The 21,062-nt window shown below is 35.8% G+C and overlaps 1 protein-coding gene across 1 annotated transcript in view; it reads left to right on the top strand.

The window, feature by feature from the left end:
* Window positions 1–21,062, top strand: part of LOC111511369 (lachesin) — a 103,747-nt gene that overhangs the window by 64,446 nt on the left and 18,239 nt on the right. Inside the window, exons 6-7 of the mRNA XM_074178733.1 lie at window positions 16,218–16,353; window positions 20,055–20,203. Coding sequence (XP_074034834.1) covers window positions 16,218–16,353; window positions 20,055–20,203 — 285 coding nt within the window. The remainder of the gene's footprint in view (window positions 1–16,217; window positions 16,354–20,054; window positions 20,204–21,062) is intronic.

The following is a 21,062-nucleotide window of genomic DNA, read 5'->3' as shown; positions in this document are numbered from 1 at the left end:
CTCTCTCAATTGAAACGTTGTGTGAATGTTTCTCATATGCGGAGTAATTCTTCGTTGAAGCATGTCCCACACATGCTCGATGGGATTCAGATCCGGTGATTGTGCTGGCCATGGCAATACATCAACTCCTTCGTTGGTGAGCCAGTCAGTCACTAGACGCACGACATGTGGACGAGCAGTATCGTGCATTAGGTGGAAGTTTTCACCAACAGCACCAGCAAACGGACGGACGATAGGTAGAAGAATGGTGTCGAGGTACTGTCGAGCTGTGAGGGAGCGATTTGGAAAAACGAGATCGGTTCTGCCGCCGATCATGATTCCGCCTCATAGCATTACTGTACCACCTCTGTATGTGTGGACTTCCTGGACGTGTCTCAAACGTTCATTATTTCCAGGTCGTCTCCACAGTCTTACTCGACGAGAATCTGGATGAAATCCAAATATGGATTCGTCTGTAAACAAAACTGTGGCCCAATCATTTGCATCCCAGTTTTGATGTTCTTGACACCACTCTAATCTTCTACCGCGATAGCCTCTCGACAAAGGTGGACATCTAAGTGGCCTTCTGTTGTGTAGATCTGCATCATGCAGTCGATTTTTGACAGTATCACGACCAATGGTTACCTGGTGCGTCTGCTGCAACACGTTAACCAACTCAGGTGCTGTGATTGTCGGTTTTCTTCTTGCGGTTAAGACCAAAAATCGGTCTTGAACTGCAGTTGTAGCGCGTCCTCGCCCTGGATGTTGTTCGGCTGAACTGCCAGTTTCACGGAAACGCCGCCACAATCGACTGATAACACTTTGGGAGACCCCCAAACGAAGAGCTACATCATTTTGTCGCATGCCACCTTGAAGAAGCCCTACAGCTCTATTCATCTCAGCCAGTGGTTAGTGATGGCGTTCCATGTTAAAGCACAATATTTCCAGTTTAATTGCTGAGCAAGAACTGCATAGAATGTACAAACTCGACACTTTCAGATTATTCATTTTAGCCGAAAACCTACAGTTTGTAAAAAACTTGATAAAAGATTAGTTACCGTTTTTGCAGGCTTTGTTCAACCCATAGAAATCTACAGGGTGGTCGAGTGTACCAATTTAATCGAAATTAAACGACCTCATGCATTTATTTTTATGATATTTAGTATGTTATAAAAATATCCCTAGACTTTTCCGATGTGTATATATATATATATATATATATATATATATATATATATATATATATATATATATAATATATAATATATATTAATACCAACTACATAAATTTCAAACTGTGATTAATGTGTTGATAAAAGATTAGTTACCGTTTTTGCAGGCTTTGTTCAACCCATAGAAATCTACAGGGTGGTCGAGTGTACCAATTTAATCGAAATTAAACGACCTCATGCATTTATTTTTATGATATTTAGTATGTTATAAAAATATCCCTAGACTTTTCCGATGTATATATATATATATATATATATATATATATATATATATATATATACATATATATATATATACATATATATATATATATACATATATATATATATATATATATATATATATAATATATATTAATACCAACTACATAAATTTCAAACTGTGATTAATGTGTTGTCATCTTTATAAAGTAGAGACCTACACAAATCTGTTCTTTCGTTAAAGGTTTTATATTTTGAGTTTTTAATTGATTTATTGATTTCCATGGCTCCCAACAAATTAATTTTTTTTCCTTCACTACATGTTTGTAAGATTTTGAGGTTTTCCTTACTTATATTGTGATTTGTTTCTTGTAGATACATAGTAGATAGTACATAGAAGATTTTTTTGTCTACACCGATGTGTTCACGCAGTCTTACTTTAAAATTTCTGCCGGTCTGGCCTGTATATACCGCAGAGCATTCTACATTCTATGTCGGAGACATAGAGCTACAGACATGGAGCTAGAGAAACATGTGACATTGAAACGGGCAAAACTCTTTTAATAACCTTATACTTTTGATTGTGATATTGTAATTTTTGACATATCTCCGAATCTAGAAACGTCCTTCATGAATTCAAATGGAGAAAGATGCCTGATGTTCACTCGAACTGAAATGATCCTTACCTCATAAATATTCTGGAGAAAATAGTTAACTCGTACTAAATCTTCTTGAGTGATAAAAATAACTAATAAAACTTTGAGAATAATGTTGGACTCATCACAGTTCAGCGTTTTCCTTTGTTTTATTACTTTCCAATGTTTGTTCTCGCCTAACTTCTAAGATTACGGGAATTCGTGCGAAGGAGATCGGAATGGTCCACATGTAATTCTTATTTCAAAGAATTAACCGACAATAATTGATGAACATGGAAAAGCAATAAAAAATGTGGTGAAATTGACTGATATTTGATGAAAATCCATAACTCATTTGGGGCTTCACAATCTGTCTGTTAAAAACATGTTTTTTCGTTAACTAGCTCTACGAACACTCGTTCGAGACGAGTTTTATCTTTTAACGTGTAGCGTTCACGGTACTTTTTATTCAATTTTCAGATTTCCAACGGTAATTCCAGAAGACTTTCAGAAAAGTTTTCTTGTTGAGTGGACAGCCCCAATTACATCTTTTGCTTCGCTAAGATTTTCACTCCTCATTTTTTGAGACGAAATATTCATGACTGAATCTTATTTTATCACCTGTAAGGCTATAGATTTGAAAAAACCTTCCATTGGAGTATTCGTAGATTTGACGATACTGTTGATCACTCATTCTATTGCATACCTTAAAGGGTATAGGTATGACAGGTACAGTATACAGTGTTATGAAATCATATTTAACTGGGAGAAAACAACAAATGTGAATTCAAAACCACATTACCAAAGAACAAATTATCACATGTCGTGTACCACAAGGTAGCGTGTTGGAGCCCTTACTCTTCACTGTTTACCTGGACAATCTTTTCATCACAGGAGCTGAATGTGAAACAATTACTTTTGCGGACGACACTGTCCTGTTCTATGAAAGTGACACTATAGGCAAGAATTAAAACATGAAATCGAGTATGATTTTCTCAAGATAATTAAATGGCTGAATCATAGATTGCTGTCAATTAATTTCGGAAAAACCATTTACTTATCTTTCAGCAGCAATAAAACTTATTTACCACACTTGAATAAAATTTCTGTCGGTAATAGCTTCACCATTATGTCAGCAGATAAAACTAAGTATCTTGGTATGATGATTGATAAGCACTTCAACTGGAACTCACATATATATTATCTAGTAAAAAAACTACGATGTATTTTATATAGATTTAGGAGAATAGCAGACATGTTTTAAACTAGATAGCTCAAAATTATTCACCAAAGTTTGATAGAGTAACACCTAAAATATGGAATAGTCGGATGGAAAGGGATTTCTAAAACCTATGTAAAGCTACTTGAAGTAACGCAAAAACGATTCCTAAGAATGATACTTGTCAAAAACAACAGATATGCGAGAGATGCTCTCTATGAAAAGTCTGACATTTTTGATATCAGACAAATATTCTTTTACCACATCGCTACAACTCAGTTCTTCATCAAGACCGAACTTATTAAACCTTCTCATACCTATACTACGACACAAAAATACGATTATTTACCTTTCGCTTTGCAATCGAAAAGCCAGAAATGCTACCAATATTTACCACCAGAAGATTAAAAAAAGATTCAAAACTATTTATAAAACAATCGCTTCGTCATAAACAGTCAATCATTGAAAATTGAAATCAATTTTAGATATTCATTCTCAACATTTATAGTTATTTATGTATCAAGGGAATTAGGAGGGCCTTAACTACCGATGGCAAAGTTTGCGTCCCGAGGGCCTCTGGCCCGAGGGACAGCAATTGCCTGAGGTTATTAAGGCTCATTAATTCCCGTGGTACATAGATAATTTTATTTCTGACCGATTTCAATAAAATTTTGTTCATTTTTGAAACGGAAAAATGTACCAATTCATTACCTTCCCGGTATATTTGAATCAGGTACCGTTGATTATAGTAGAGTTTTCTTGTTGCTAGGTTGTTGCTATGTTACTTGTTTATAAACAGAACTTTGTTATCAAGCTATGTTTGCGGTGAAAACGTGTTTTCTACCCCAAATATAATGGAGGATATTTTGGAAAAAGCTGAACAAGCAAGAGAATCATTAATTCCATCGAAAAGTGAAGTCGTATACCAAAAAGTATACAAGATATATCTGGACTGGCTGACACGGAAAAATGTTATGCCAAAAGATGTCACTGAAACTGTATTTCTGGCATATTTTCAAGAACTGGTGAGGAATTTTCTATGTTTTTCGGTAGATTTGGTAGTAATTGTGTTTATTCGTTTCAGTCAGAAACGTATAGTCCGAATTCTTTATGGACTAAATGGTCAATGCTAAAATCGATGGTGACTATACATGAGAAACGAGATATCACCAAGTTCAATGAACTACAGGCTTTTTTGAAACGGAAGAGTAAGAGTTATAAGCCGAAAAAGTCTGCTGTTTTATCTCCTAAAAATGTTATCAGATTCCTAAAAGACGCTCCTAATGATATTCATTTATTGCATAAGGTAATTTTTTTCTTATTTTCCTTTTTGTATGTATTTATTTCCTTTTTTTTGTTATAGGTTGTTTTGAATATGGGTTATTTTGGAGGATGCAGAAGTCAGGAACTTTTGAATATGAAGATATCGGATATAGAGGACAGGGATTCCGTTATGGTAGTGAACGTACCGGAAAGTAGAACTGGTGTATCGAAGAAATTTACAGTTGTGGATGAAAAAGAGTTCTCCGCTTTGCCTTTATTAAGACTTTATATGTCTTTGCGTCCTAAAGGTATTGAACGATTTTTTTTCAGCTTCCGACAAAATAAATGTACATCTCAGCCAATTGGAAAAAACATGTTTGGGAAAATCCCCAGCAAAATCGCAATGTATTTAGGATTGCCAAACTCATCTTCCTATACGGGACATTGCCTTCGTCGCACTTCTGCTACTGCTCTAGCCAATGCAGGAGCAACTATGACTAACTTAAAAAGACACGGAGGTTGGAAAAGTTCCACGGTGGCGGAGGGGTATTTAGAGGATAGCATCGAATTGAGAAATAAAACGGCGCGTATGTTGTCTACTTTGTCATCAGAAGAGGCACCTCGACTGTAGTGAACAGAAGCTCCAGCCATACAAAAGAAGAAATTGTTTCCAGTGGCGGAAGTGATTTTCAGGGAACATTTCAAAATTGTACATTTATTATTTGTAATGACGTGAATAAATAAAATATGGTTCAGTTTTCATTTCTATTTATTTTTACTTGTGAAAGGTAGAGGGAATTATAAAATCTATAATGTCCCAAGGAAGTTATGACCATCTTTATTGATAGCGTAACTATGACGATATAAGCTTATAATATCCCGGTCAGAAATAAAAGTGTTTTTGAGCACTTAGTCTCATTTTCAAAGAGAAATGTTCTCAATGAGGATACAAATTCACACTATTTGACCTTCAAAACGTGCAACATAGCTATTTTTTTGATACTGTAAGGTTATGTTTCAGTATATGCTACGGAAAAACAATATCAAAGATGTTAAAATTATTATAAATATGTTTCAAAGTAAATCTGGAGAAAATCTTATAAACCATATATTATGTCAAATACCTACTACAAACCAATCTGAAATCTTATCTCTCACCATTCCACATTCGTATCAGGCCTTTTAAATTCTAGAATACCCAAGTGGAAATAAGTTCTGTTTTCGAATTAGTTCTATGTTGTTGGTTACATCGTGCAGGCGTATGCTTTGGGTAGTTGTTTCAAGATGACTAACATTAACATAATGGCGCTCTGTTTGAGGTGTATCGTATCGATGAATTAATTAAGTTGCGAATGGCTGTTTTGAATATAATAATAGCAATGAACCCTGCTGAAATATCAGATGGGAACGGTTGATACATGAAAGGAATAATTACTTCAGCAACACTTGGTTTCCAATCGAATACTTCCGCGTATTCACTAACTGTGTGCACTGAAGTGTATCAATACGTTTGTGAACATCCGAATATGAAACTTTTTGAAATATTTTCTCGATAGACGAATAGTTGTTGATAATGATTAGAATGTCCTTTCTCAGGAGGATAGAAATTCAGAGAGTATTTAATATATAGTCGATAGATATTTTATAGATAGACAGTTAATTTTTCTCTGGATGATGCAAAACAAATATACCAGGTCTGTTCAAAAAATAAGGTGAATGTTCAAGATTCGCGGGTTACTTTGATTCGATTAGCGATTTTTTGTGGGAGCATTTGTCTCAGAAGTGATGAAACCCATTTACTATGGTTTGATAGGTACTCAATATACGACTTTGAAACTTTGAATCGATTGTATAAGTGAAATGCACAGCACTTGAATTGAATTGTTACCGACAGAACTTGCCAAAGTCAAGAGAAATGCTCAGATGTTGTGTGATGGGCAGAAACATGAGAACCATATTTTCATATCGATAGAGATAGAAGTACTCGTAGAGAATCAACAACATCACCAATCAATCAATCCTGAGAACGTTTTCCCAAATGGAAAAGGCACCGAAGGCACGTATCTGAGAGAGTCTCAAGGATTTTCCCGTATCGCTTGTGTATTGCCCATAACAAATGTCATTAGGATGAATATCAAATCTACATTACCTATAATTCATTTCTGTGATAACACAACAAAAAAATATTTTTTGAATGTTTCCTACACTAAATTAGTCAATTTCTACTAATTTTGGGGTGATAAAAACGAAAATAACAATGAAAAATTTTTATTAGCTCTGGTTTTTGAGATACACAGTACTTAATCTTAAAGAGTAGTTATACTATACGTGAAAAGTGAAAGTACATAAAACAATATTGTTATGTTTCTTTTAGAATATTTTAAGTACAAAATTAATAAAAAAAAACATTATTCTTAGTGTTTTGACAAATAAAAGAAGTTTGTACCACCAAATTTCAATTAAGTCCATCCGATTCATTGTAAGATCGCTGTCGTTTAGCTTGTCTTTTATAAAACACTTCTGGAGCATCCCTACACACAGACCAGCAGTAGTCTGCAAGCATTGCTTCATTCCAACGGCCCTGATATCTCTGTTCCATTAAGGCAATGTCTTGATGGAATCTTTCTCCATGTTCGTCACTCACAGCTCCACAGTTTTGTGGGAAGAAATTAAGATGAGAGTGAAGAAAATTAATTTTTAAGGACATGTTGCATCCAAGTTGGTGGTAAGCTTGAAGAAGCTCTTTAACCAATGCTGTGAAGTTATCATCTCTTTTGTTACCTAAAAACCCATGTACAACCCCCTTAAAGACTTCCCAGGCTCTTTTTTCATTTCCTGTTAAAATCATGTCAAAAGCATGATCATTTACGATTTCACGGATTTGAGGCACAATAAAGATGCCTTCCTTGACTTTAGCATCACTCAACCTGGGAAACTTTGCTCTCAAGTACTTAAAAGCTTGTCCTTCCTGGTCCATGGCCTTCACAAAGTTTTTCATTAGTCCTAACTTAATATGTAATGGGGGAAGGAGAACATCCTTAGGATCTACAAGAGGCTCGTAAACTACATTTTTCTCATTAGGGTTTAGGTCTCGTGTAGGCCAGTTCATTTTTTTATAGTGAGATTTTCTATCCCGACTGTCCCACAGACACAAAAAACAACAGTACTTGGTGAACCATAAATTGCATTCCTAGGAGTATAGCAATGACTTTCAGATCACCACAGATGTGTCACTTGTGTTGTTCATATTTGATTGATTGGAGAAGTGTTTTCATATTTATATACGTTTCCTTCATGTGAACTGCATGACCTATAGGAATAGAGGGTAGCTGATTTCCATTATGCAGAAGTACAGCTTTTAAGCTTAGTTTTGAAGAGTCTATAAACAGTCTCCATTCAGATGGAGTGTGATCCAAATTCAAGCAGTCCATCAAACCATTAACATCATAACAAACTACGAAGTTTTCTTTTTTCTCAAAAAAAAGGAAGCAAATCTTTTTGACGCTGTCTGTACTGAGATATTTTCACATCATGTTTTAGAAGATTCCACTGTTGTAGTCTTGACCCTAACAGCTCAGCCTTTTCCTTAGACAAGCGAAGATCTCTTATAAGGTCACTCAACTCTGCTTGACTAATTCTGTGAGGATCACTAGACCTATCGCTTACCTCAAAATCAGGGTCATAGGATGTAGAAGGATGGGTTGCTCCTTCTAAACAATCTTCATCACCTTCCTCTAAAATTTCATAGTTTTGGGGTGGAGAAGGGACTGGCAAATTGTCTGAGTGTGGTACAGGCCGAAGAGTAGATGGAAGATTAGGGTATTTAACCGTTCCTCTTTTCCTCATAGATAAACCTTGCTTAATGGGAGGAGTTAAGCAGAAATAACAGTCGTCTGTATGATTGGTAGGCTCACGCCAAACCATAGGTACTGCAAAAGCCATTGCCCGGTTTTTATTTTTCAGCCACTCTTGCAATATGACGGAACAAGAATTACAACATATATGAAGAGCCCATGATTTATCTTGGTCCCCAACTTTCACACGAAAATAATGTTCATAGGCTGTCTTAACGATAGGTGTCATTTTACGTTTCTGAGACTTAAATATTATTTCACCACATATATAGCAAAAGTTATCGACAGAATTCACACACTTTCGAGGCATTTCAGATCAGCACTTAAATTAATTTAAAAATCAACTTCACACGATAATTTCAATAGCAACCACGTGTGTACAATTGACAAACTCACATAGGTTATGTTTACTACTTAAGAACAGCTGATGAGAGGGGTGTTATGTAAACAAACATGTGTACCAACTGTTGGTGATGAAATATTTCATTTTTGTTTGAAGGTGATTGACAATGTTTCGTGATGAATTTCACTAGTTCGGACTTCCGAACTAGTGAAATTCAAATATTTCATTTGTTGAAAACTCAATATACATATATATAATATAATGATACTATATCTTGAAAACAAGAGCTAATATATAATTTTTATGGTCACATTCGGTTTTAACACGTGGAGATACATTAAAATCATCTAATTTCAACTCCGAAACAAAAACTTTGTTGTGTTGTGAATCTAATTGCAAACGTAGTGATTCAGAACTATTTCGATCTATGTTTAGACGTCTCACGAAGACCATCATATGATCAGTACTCTGCCATCACAATGTTCACCGGGATGTCTATAAATCTTTCAGTAACGTATGAAATACTGGTGAACTCTTTTCACAAGGATGTAGAAATGAGTATTATCGTCGTCCTCTTTACGAGTATTTGCATTTCAACATGAAGTTTTGTTTAAAATCTCATTTATATGGTAATTCTAGGGAGTTTTCAACTGAATGGAGTAAGTTTTTTGTCATCAGATTTCCTAATTAGGTGATTCACTTCAATCAACTCATTTCTACCTGCTTGACAAAAGTGATGTCTTCATAAAAATAGTATACAGCGTATCTCCATAATAGAAATTTCGGATAGGTGGATGTTTGTTTTTGGAAAACCATTTCTCTACATGAAATATTTCAACTCACTCTCAACCTTTTGTCGTACAGATCAACCTCTCGAAATTTTTCAAATTATACCTTCTTCAGAAAGTATTTTAAATCCCTATAAATTGGTCCTTTTTTACACGCTTTTTACACGCTTTATATCAACTTCACATGTATGTATGTATGATTGTTTGTATGCATGTTTGTGTGTAACTCTCAAGATCGGGATCTGTTTTGACAGAATTATCGGCATTATTGCTTGATCTATTCGCGGGCAGATGGCGCTGTTCGTAATCTGATTGGTATTTCTTGATCTATTCGCGAGCAGATGGCGGTGTACGTAACTATCAATTATTGCTTGATCTATTTGCGAACAGATGGCGCTGTACTAACTATCAATTATTGCAATCAAATTGAATCAAAATGTACTTTATTGTTGAAGATGAAATCTCATTGACAATGTGTTACTATTCTGAGAAATATAAGATACACAACTTAAAAGATATTGTCGAAGATAAAATATTATTGTCAAAGTGTTATTATTTTAAAGAATATAAGTTATACAAATTGAAAGTGATATTTGAACATTTGATGATATCAGCATTTTGGGGTGGAAAAGTAGTCAGAAAGTGATAACATATACACTACATATTGAAATAAATAATAATAATAATAATAATGAATATTCTCATGCAACACATAAATGTAAGTATGAGAATATAAAAACTATGAAGCATAAAAATATAAAAGTGAATGGATAGAAAATAACAATAAGAATCAACTTCGCTTAAGCTATTCGCGGGCAGATGGCGCTATACATAACCTCCTTGATGATAGGTTGTTCAAAGGAAAATCAAAATAAAAAACATATTTCAAAAATTATAAATGTTAGCAAAATTTTGCACTACAGATGAAATATTTAAATATTTTCAATTACCCGTAATTCAGTACAGAAAAAAGTTTTGAACGAAACGGAAGATACATTTTGAAATCTAATTCGATTTTTTGAAAGCAAACCAGAATATGGATTTCAACAATGAAAACTTTATCGTAAATTGTACAACTGAAAAATTCAGTTACTTAAATATTTCAAAAAATCGAGAAATTAGAATTAAGGTGCTTCAGATACATATCAAATCAAAAGATTGATTTGAAAAATAAACTTATTCACTGAAAAGTGAAGCCAGTCTCTATATACCTACACAGTAGGTTTAATGGACTGACGCCTATCAGAAAACAACTACTCCCCTGGCTAATACCACGAAGGGCGTTGGATTATATCAGACAGGCGTCAGTGCAGGAATCTTCACAGAAAATGTCCTGCATATGCAATTGGCAATACAACTGAAAGAGTCGACCTTCAATTATGGAACGGGCACACTTGCAGACCGGTTTCGGGCTTATTAGCCACTCATCAGTGCAAGATAGTGACCATCATCGACCTAAAGTCAATGATATTCCACAATTGAAAATCGGAATTCTTTCAGAGTATTTCATTCCTCTTCCGAAGTTGGAGCGAACATCAAAAATGTCACTCCATCTAGTGGACGAGGAACTAACCAACTGCACATCCGTAATTTGCCCGATTCCTCTAAATAAGGAATAAAAACTTTCTTATTAGTCGATGGGCTATGCTTGAAGACTGGCAATAAACAAATCTAAAGCAAATGGAACTTCAAACGTTCAAGCCAGTCTCTATATACCTACACAGTAGGTTTAATGGACTGACGCCTATCAGAAAACAACTACTCCCCTGGCTAATACCACGAAGGGCGTTGGATTATATCAGACAGGCGTCAGTGCAGGAATCTTCACAGAAAATGTCCTGCATATGCAATTGGCAATACAACTGAAAGAGTCGACCTTCAATTATGGAACGGGCACATGTGAAACATCAATTTGAATACTTTTCGAAATGAATTTGAAAAACTCATGGATTAAACTTTATTTTGTTCAAACTTGCATTTGCTGTAATAACCCAAATTGAGGAACATTCCCCATTGCCTGGTCAGCTGGATCCACAGACCATACTCCTCCAGAAATAAGAGATGTAGTTGATAGCGTAACACCCATCATGCTATAAAATAGCCACAACAGATAGATATTTTATGTGCATTCAACAAAAAGGTCGAGCATTCAATGAGTTTGTCATTTCTGTATTGGTTTTAGGCGCCGCTATAAAAATAACGAGTGTGATATACCACTGATTTGTGATTTCATTGCTTGGTCGATGTATGAAATGGAACAGACAGGTCCGTATTCAAAAAAATAGTTGTTGGTGGCCATGTTGACACGAAACGTTCAATCAAAAATGTATCATTACGTCAGTATAATTCATTTGGAATGAGAGTTGTTTGAGAAGTTTTCTATCTAACGAAGATACAAACAATTTTTTCAGTTTTTTTTTTTTCATTTTTCAACAAAGTATACACATCCAAATAGTACTCTGAGAAATAATTATCCTCTTCATTTGACGGAACTGTCTGTCCTCTAAGCGCAATTTTCAGATGCGGGAACGAAAAAAGTCGCTTGAGCATAGATCTGGTGAGTTAGGCGGATGATCAAGCAGTTCAAACCGTAATTCGTGGATTTTTGCCATGACAACCGCTGAGGTGTGAGATAGTGCGTTGTCTTGGTTAAACGAATTTTTTTCTGCAAATGTTGCCATTTTTCCGCAAGTTCTGTCTTCAACTCGTCAAGTAATGATACGTTGTATGCTGCTGTGATGTTTTCTCCTCTTTGAAGATAATTGATTGAATTAATAATTTTACTAGTTCGAACTTCTATGGTCTACTATATAAAATGATTTGAAATCCCTGAAACAACTAAAAAAGAAGAATTAAAAATGAATAGCTGAATATAACAATTATATTTGTTGCGTATTTCTACGTTGGCTTGGCTGAATACGTTGTTGGATAACATGTATGCGGCTTCCTTGAATTTTCTCCTAAACCAATGTTCCTCTCTGTGCAAAAATCTTAGCTTGGGACCACTCGATGTTGTGTCGATAGGTCCAAACATGGTCTGCTATTTCTGATTTGCTGGTTTTCCCTCGCTGTGTGTGTTTCTTGTGCTCGGCAATGCGAACATTCAATGGCCTCTTAGTTACACCATTATAGGATTTTCCGCACTCACAGGGTATCCGGTAAATGCAATTCTTGGAATCGCAGTCCGCGTTTGGTGGCCTGGTTTTCGTGAGGCTGCTACGAATAGTGTTACCGGCTCTGAAGCAGGTTCTGATGTTCTCTCCGATAATCCTCCGATATAGGAAAGTGCAAGCACTGGTTGTGACGGCTTCTCTTCCTTGCGAGGCTCCTGATGTCTGTTAGCCGAAGTCTCCTCTACCATCGCTTTGGAGTAGTCATTCCTTCTCGAGACCTTCCTTCGTATTACAAAGCCCAAAAGCACGGTCTAATAGAGTCTTGATGATTCTTCTTTTAGTCGATTGATGGTGGTTGGATTCGTTGTTCAGATACTATCTCGTATGAGTGGGTTTTCGGTATACAGATGTTTCCCACTTAGTGACGGTCCTCTTCACCAAAACGTTTATGAATGGCAATTCGTTGTGGATTTCTCTCTTCATTGTGGAAGTGATGGAAGTTCTCACGCTGTAGATGTGTTTCAGGAAGGCGTCTAGTTCACTATTTCCATGGTTCCATATTATGACGGTGTCGTCAACATATCTCAACCAGACTCGAGGTTTCTTGTGGGCTTCTTCAATAGCCAGAATTTCAAACCACTCCATATATATGTTGGCTATGACTGGTGAAAGTGGCGATCCCATTGGCAGTCCATCATCTTGTGTAAAGAATTCGTCCTTCAGTTGGAAATAACAGTTTCGTACACAGCATCCTAGTAATTCCATAATTACTTCTATAGGTAGATTCATTCTCTCTTTCAGGTTCCCGTCTTCAAATAGCTTTCTCTGTATGATTTGGAGTGCTTCTTCGACCGGAACGTTGGTGTAAAGGCTTTCCACGTCGAAACTGATTAGTTGATCTTTCTGTGTGAATTCAATTGACCCTAGTAGTTCGACAAAATGCCTTGAATTATTCACAAAAGACGATGTTTTCCCTTGTAATGGTTGTATTATAGGAAGTAAAAATCTAGACAAGTTTTGAGTAGCCGAATCTCTGAAGCTGATGATCGGACTAAGCGGAACGTCCTTCTTGTGGATTTTGGGTAGTCCATACAAGTGAGGAGGCTTACTGTGGTGCAGTGTTAGCGATGATCTTTCCTTGTCCGAAAAATAGACTTGGTGTTCTTTCAAAATCTGGTACAACTTCCTTTCAATTGATGCAGTAGGGTCCCGTACGATCTTTGTGTATCGTCCCTTCTGAAGAACCTCTTCGATCTTCTGTTCGTAGAGAACGGTATCCATTACCACAGTAGCGTTTCCTTTATCTGCAGGTAGGATCTTGATGGTGTTGTTTCTACGTAGGCCGTTCAGAGCTCTACGTTCTTCATTGCTGATGTTAGATGCTGGTTCTCGATCAAACTGTTCTCTAATTCTCCATCTGAACTCTTCTGCCTCGGTCTGATCAATAAGGGAACGGGTGGATTCCACTGCAGTAATTAACTACAAAGTGGGCACAGATGTTGGCGCAATGGCGAAATTTAGGCCTTTCCTCAACAAGGATTCCTCTATTCCCGTGAGCGGGCGGGAACTCACGTTGATGCCTTTGGCGGCTTTATAGTTGTCCTATCTCATTTCACGTTTTTTTGCTTGATATAATTGTTATTTTCAGCTCTTCATTTTTGACTCTTCTTTTTTAGTTGTTTCAGGGATTTCAAATCATTTTATATAGTAGACAATGGAAGTACGAACTAGTGAAATTCATCATGAAACATCGTCAATCACCTTCAAACAAATGATTGAGTTAACTCCATGACTATCCCAAAAAACAGTCGCTCCAACTTTCCCAGCCGAAAAAACGGTTTTTCCTTTTATGGTTTCTTCTTTGCAGTCCAATATGTTGACTGTATTTTTGTTTCGCGAGTATAATGGTGTATCCAAGTGCCATTTACATCAATTAATCGGCGCCAAAACTTGGATCTATCATGCCCAAAGTGCGCTCACAGAGCGTTGGAAATGTTCAATCGAACAAGTTTTCGGTCTAACATGAGCAAACGCGATATGTGACAAACACGATCGTTTGACATGTTCATAACCTCTGCTATCTCTCTCACTTCAATTTGACGGTCGTCTAGCACCCTTTGGTGAACTTTGGCGATGTTTTCGTCGATAGTTGCAGTGTTTGGACGTCCCAAACGTTCATCCTTTCCCAAGATACGTTCAAATTCAGCTTTGCCTGTGGTGAATGATGGTGCAGAGTCCCTATACACAGAATACAACTCATGACAGCTCAATACTAGATTTTGTCCACATTAACTCACTCAAACGACTGTTACATAACAACTGCGCGTCCAAAATGACTGAAACTTTGATGAGTAACTGATCAACGAAATTTACTAGCTTTCTCTTATCAGTACTGTCATCTTCATGTTGAGGTCAGGACCATCCTCGTACAATAAATATTTTCTGAGATAACAATTCTGTTCATGAATAAAACGAAAATATCATTTTTCGTTTTCCCAGAATGAGTAGAGAAGGGCTTATGTTCCTATGATTTTTTCCCTTGTACTGTTCCTCAGGATAGTAACCTTCTCCCCATTTATTTTTCATTTATATCTCTCACGGTTTGGAATATAGCAATGTTACTACATGATAAATGAAATGACCTGTGACCAGGGCCGTAGTGGAGAGAAAAACCAGGGGGGAGAGAGTATCCAAATTTTCCCAACTCCACTGGCAAAATTTCCAATTTTCGAAAAAAATAAAGCCGAGGGATTAGTTACTTAATTTTCTTACTTAGCTATCCAAAGATTAGCTGAATGCTATGCCCGTTAGAGTATGCATGAACAAAAATAAATGTTGGTAATTATAAAAATGATAATTGGAATTATTCTACTTTGGACCGAGGTCCTTGGTCTTCCACTATATCCATGTATAGGAATATTCAATCCAAATGGAAGGAAACAACACTTAAATAATATTGTGCTTATTGTTTTCTACTATTATTTTTTCTATCTTCACGGCCTGAAATTTTCCAACTTTTCCAAGTCGAAAAGTTGTGAATTTTGTAAAATTGTCACTTCAAAATTTGTGGACTGTTCAGGACTGTTCTCTTACTTGGGAGAAATTAAACTTTTTTTAAGTTTTCAAACAACTTGAAAAATCCCAACCTTCTCCTGGTTCTTTCCCTTTTCTTTTTACCTCTCCCTTTCTTTTCTCTCATTTTTATTCCTTCAATTTTCATTCATTTCTTCATTATTATTTCCTTCTATCTTCACGGACAAAAATTTCCAAACTTTTTACCAAGTCGAAAAAGCAGGGGGGAGAGGTTTCCCCCTCATGGCGACGGCCCTGCCTGTGAATGTTGTTTTTTCACTCAGAGATATTTCCAGAGAATCCATGATATATGTGTAGGTGACTGATCGATACACTAGTTATGTTCCCTGTGCTGGTTTCTCAGAAAAACAGTAATGAACCTACCAAAAATAAATGTTGATTTGGAATTCGATTGAGGAAAATCCAATTTGCCAGGTTGATGAATGTAATTTGCTAGCACTATTGCACTAAACACACACCAATATTCCCTCGATTCTGATTAGAGCGTGTTATTTCAGTTCCTCCGAGAGTACAAGTTCAAAAGCCCCTAGTCGCAGCGACCCTTCAATCGAACGTTAAACTCAAGTGCGATGTTGAAGCTTTCCCGAATTCCAATAACTTCTGGACCAAAGGGGAGGAGATGATTTTCAAAAGGTGAGAATTATTCAAGTTTCAATTATGAAATCGCACATTTATTGAATATTTGTTTGAGATAACGTCATTTATATGGAATATTACCCTCAGTTGACCCCGAATACACGAACCTGATGGACCAGTTATAAACGGAAATATTCAAACATATTTTCGATAATATGATTATACAGTGTGTAATTGCCAAATGGAATAAATTCATTATTCCGTTTACGGAATAAATTTCCACAAAATCCCGAAACCCCTCAAATTCAAACTATAATTTGACATATTTCAATGTAGAAATGCTATTCATACCTTCAACCCCCGTCGAATAACAGGTACAACCCCCAATTTTTTAAATGGGAAGTAAAGGCTTGTGATGTTTCGTTTGAAAGGTCTCTCCGTTCTCTATTCAAAAATATTATCGCCTTCAAGATAAAGATAAAATAAATTAAAATCAAGTGTATACCGAAATTCGATAAAATACACTCAAAACTTATTGCAATATACTCAAAACTTATTTCATGTTGAGATATTCATAATAAGAAAGTAAACAAAAACCATACCATAGATGGTATCCTTTAAAAAACTGTAAATAATTTCCGTGGCAACGATAGTTTAAAACGCTTTGTCAACTTGTTTTGTATGTTACTACATTAGTTGTCAGTATTTCGATTTAAGTTTAAATTTCGTTAACTTCAAGTCTGACAAATGGTTAGATCAACGGAAACGCATAAAATGACAGTTTTACAAACAATTGGTTACGGAGATGAAACCCGAACATAACAGAATTCATGAGGAATTTTCTAATTTGCCGCCCATATCTCAAGGAACAATGAACAGAATAGAGAAGCAATTTCGCGAGCTTGGTCATGTGGGGCAGATAAAAGATCAGCTGCTAATGCAATAAGTGATGAACTCAAATTAAATGTGATGCTTGAGTTTGAAGAAAACCCACATACATCGAGTAGATAGACATCCACTACATTCAATGTTGGCCATACATCGATAGTAAACATATGAATAGAAAATAAAATGCATCGTTGGTCGCTGGTTCAAGTCCCAGGCTAAACGATCGACTTTCACTTGCTTTCGTCCAACCCGTGTTAGGAATCATACGTTTAAAGGTAAGATCTCGTTAGTCCTTAGCTCGCACAAGTTTTGACTTTTGAGAGTTGTCGTTCGTTGAGGTGCGACAGCTGGTTAACGGAAAAACAGATTTTTTTTTGATAGATCCCTATAAAATTACACCCACTCGGGAGCTTATTTTTGTGAACAAATGATGGACATGGTGGATAACAATATCATCCAATTGGAAGACGTTATGTTTTCTGATGAGTGGACTTTGTCTTGTTTGAAGGTGATTAACAATGTTTCATGATGAATTTCGTTAGTTCGGACTTCCATTGTATGATATTATAAAAAATTATTTGGAATCCTTGAAAAAACTGAAAATTGAGAAATTAAAAAATGAATAGCTGAAAATAACAATTATATCAAGCAAAAAAACCTGAAATGGAATAATAGTGAAATAAAACACAAGTAAAATTAGGGGTAAACTTGAGTATCGCCCATCTGCTTGACCATCAACATCATCAACATCGCTGCCCAGAAGGGTCAGTAACAAACGTTTGAGTCACAAACTACCATTATCACCAATATTATGAATGAACCAAACCCAAACACAAGCAATTGAACTTCATAACTATCGCACTGGTCTCTAATCTAAGACACAGTTTTGTTCAGTTTCCAAGAAAGCCTGTTTATACAGCGTGACTCACGGTCGATGGTAGGTTAGACGTTTCTGGAATGACTAGACTAGACTAGAAATGACTAGAAATGACAGATTTTTGGTACAGTTGTTTCCTGGAAACTTTGAGCCATAGTTAAGGAAATTATTTTGTAACCTCACAAACTTCCTCTCGTTCATTGGTGTTAATTCAGGATACATTTGGTTGGATTTTTTTCACGTTCTGACAATGATTTGATCACTTTGTTCATGTGTATAATAAATAATTTCATAAGAACTTCGTTTGAATAATCGATATTTGCATTCATTTTGGAAGATGATTCGAAACACCGTCGATAACTCTTCGTAAATTACTTATAAAAGTAACCGAACTGCTGTAAGCTTCATAATTCCACTGTTACCCAAATCCAAATTCTAAAAAAAAAATAATGTTTCTAGAAGAAGCGACTTTATTGAGAAAACTTGACGATTTAGGTATAGGGACATGATATATCATCTTGAAGCATTTTTCACCATCTTTCAATTTACCAAGTAATATACATTGAAAAAATGAACTTTCGACTACTTTTATGCACAATGGAAATAATAGTAATTTTAACACGCCCTGTATGATATGGAGTCGATTTCTTGGTGTTATACGAATATTTCGAGTTTGTCCAAACTATCATCAAAATATCAACTTTTCATGAATTGAGAGTACTGATGTACTTAATTTCAATTAAGGCTATGTTTTGGACCATATTTAGCACAATTTATTTTTTATCTCGAAAACAGATAGAGATAGGTATAGGACATTATCAACAAAAAAGAATTAAAATACTAGAGCAATTCCAAAAATGTATCAATATACGGGGTGTTCCTTTTAAAAAAATATAATTGCTAGGACTTTTTGATAGAAGTGGCAACGCTGCAATGCTGAAAATATATTAGATCGATAGAACAGGTAAGAAAATGTGAGAGATGAAATTTTCAGAAAAATCATGCTTTGCGTTTTCCAGAAACGTCTAACCTACCATCGACCGTGAGTCACGCTATATGCACTAATTGAACGCACTAGAATATTCCTGAAATTTCTCTCGTCCTTTCAAAATTCTGGCACGTTTTTCTTCTTTTGACGATTCACTTCATGATACAAAAGTGAGACTGCTATATTCAGAGCTACTCTGTCCTGAATAACACGCCTTTTGATTTGGAAGTAAATATCTGAGGGGATCATTACCACTGGATAGAGGAGCCACCTTCATTATATGGACCACCAGTGGCTTGTTCTTCGGCATTCCAATTTAACCTCTACTGTGGTCGTTGGTAAACCTTAGACACCTCTTTTTCTCCCTCATGAACCAATTGTAGGCCCTTGCTTTGAAGTGATGGGGTCACACCGTTTGAACTACCCTTTCACGCCTCGAAAAAGTTGACCAAATGGTCCCATCATGGAACCCGTGACAGAAACCTGTTGGTACTGCCAGCTCGGATCATGAAAAGATGATTTATCACATCTCCAATGTTTTCTCATGGTACGACCAGCAAATACACTTCAGCTACTTCATCTGCTTCTCAATGTCCTTTGAAACATCGATGAATGTCGGTACTGCAATTAGCTCTGAAAATTGTTTGTGGCTTGAGGGCCTCATCTAGCAATATCAACACTTGAACCATAAAGGGGACTGGATGCTGCCTCAAACTATGGAAAGCCCCCGATGGCAGACCATGAAACATTGTTGGATTTTTCTTTCATTTTGAGATGACTTTGCTGCTCTCTGTGGGATTATTTTCAAAAGAAACAGTTAGTTTTTGTTACTGAATTTCGTCAAATATAGGCCAGTTACATTCAATCTATCTTTGATATAAGCCATGGCTTCACTTTTTTTTTGAACAAAACAAATTTCATATTTCTCAACTAATTTTTACTCATAATATGCTTGACTCATTCAAAATCGAAAAGTTTGAACTCATCTAGAAAATTTTATTTCAGCGATACTTATACAATTCAAGAAAGGAGATCAAACTTCAAGACTGTGATGCTTTTAACCATTCAAAATGTGACGAAGTCAAATTTTGGAACTTTCACTTGTATCGCACAAAATATCATGGGAAGATCGGAGGACTCTGTTAGAGTGTATGGTGAGTAGAAACAAAAACTAATTTGCACTGAAGGAAATACTTGACAGGGTACAGAGCAATGACGATTGGTTAGACGTATTTTGGGAAATAATAGGATTATTCATAACCTGAAAATTGTCAAATATAGGTCTCTTAACATACAAAAGTAGACAGTTTTTGTAGAATTTCTTGAGCTTAAGAATTTTCATATTTCACAATTGTTTTTGTGCCATTTTGTAATTCGCGCACATTTTTCTTGATGATATTTCAACCTTCATTTTGATTGGCAGTAGAAGAAATCACCAAGTTTTTCAATTTCGGCTTCAATATATTGGTCTTCTATCTTTTTTCTCCAGGTGAGATGATTCACTCAATTCAAGCACTCGTACCTATTCCAAACGAATAAATAATAATAATAATAATAATAATATTTATTTTTCTTTTGACATGATTGAACACGTATAGAAATCGTCAGGTACATAGAATAGCATACTTACTTAATAATGGTAAAAGTAAAAGTAATACATGTCATCAAAATAAGACAGTAATTGGTCACATTTATAATGAAATGAAAATATAAATAGAAATATATAACTTTTAATATATGTATACCCGTATGCATAGATACACACACATATACATAAGAATGTTTGCAGCGCTACTTCAAAAGGAACTCCTGTATCGTGTAGGAATTTTTGTTGAATGAAACTCTTTTTGATAGAAATTTAAATTTTCCCAGGCACCCTGTTTCCCTAATCCAGGGGTCTCCAAACTATGGCCCGCGGGCCAAATCCGGCCCGCCAGTGTCATTAATCCGGCCCGCGACAGCCAATGATTTACTGTCATCAATCTGGCCCGCGACAGATTGAGTTGAAGAAGA

This window comes from Leptinotarsa decemlineata, unplaced genomic scaffold (genome assembly GCF_025532065.1).
Source record: "Leptinotarsa decemlineata unplaced genomic scaffold, Ldec_3_MD MMD2_tig00004307_RagTag_RagTag, whole genome shotgun sequence".
NCBI lineage: Eukaryota > Metazoa > Arthropoda > Insecta > Coleoptera > Chrysomelidae > Leptinotarsa > Leptinotarsa decemlineata.
The sequence above is the reverse complement of the archived record's forward strand: the minus strand, read 5'-3'. Positions and strand labels throughout refer to the sequence as shown.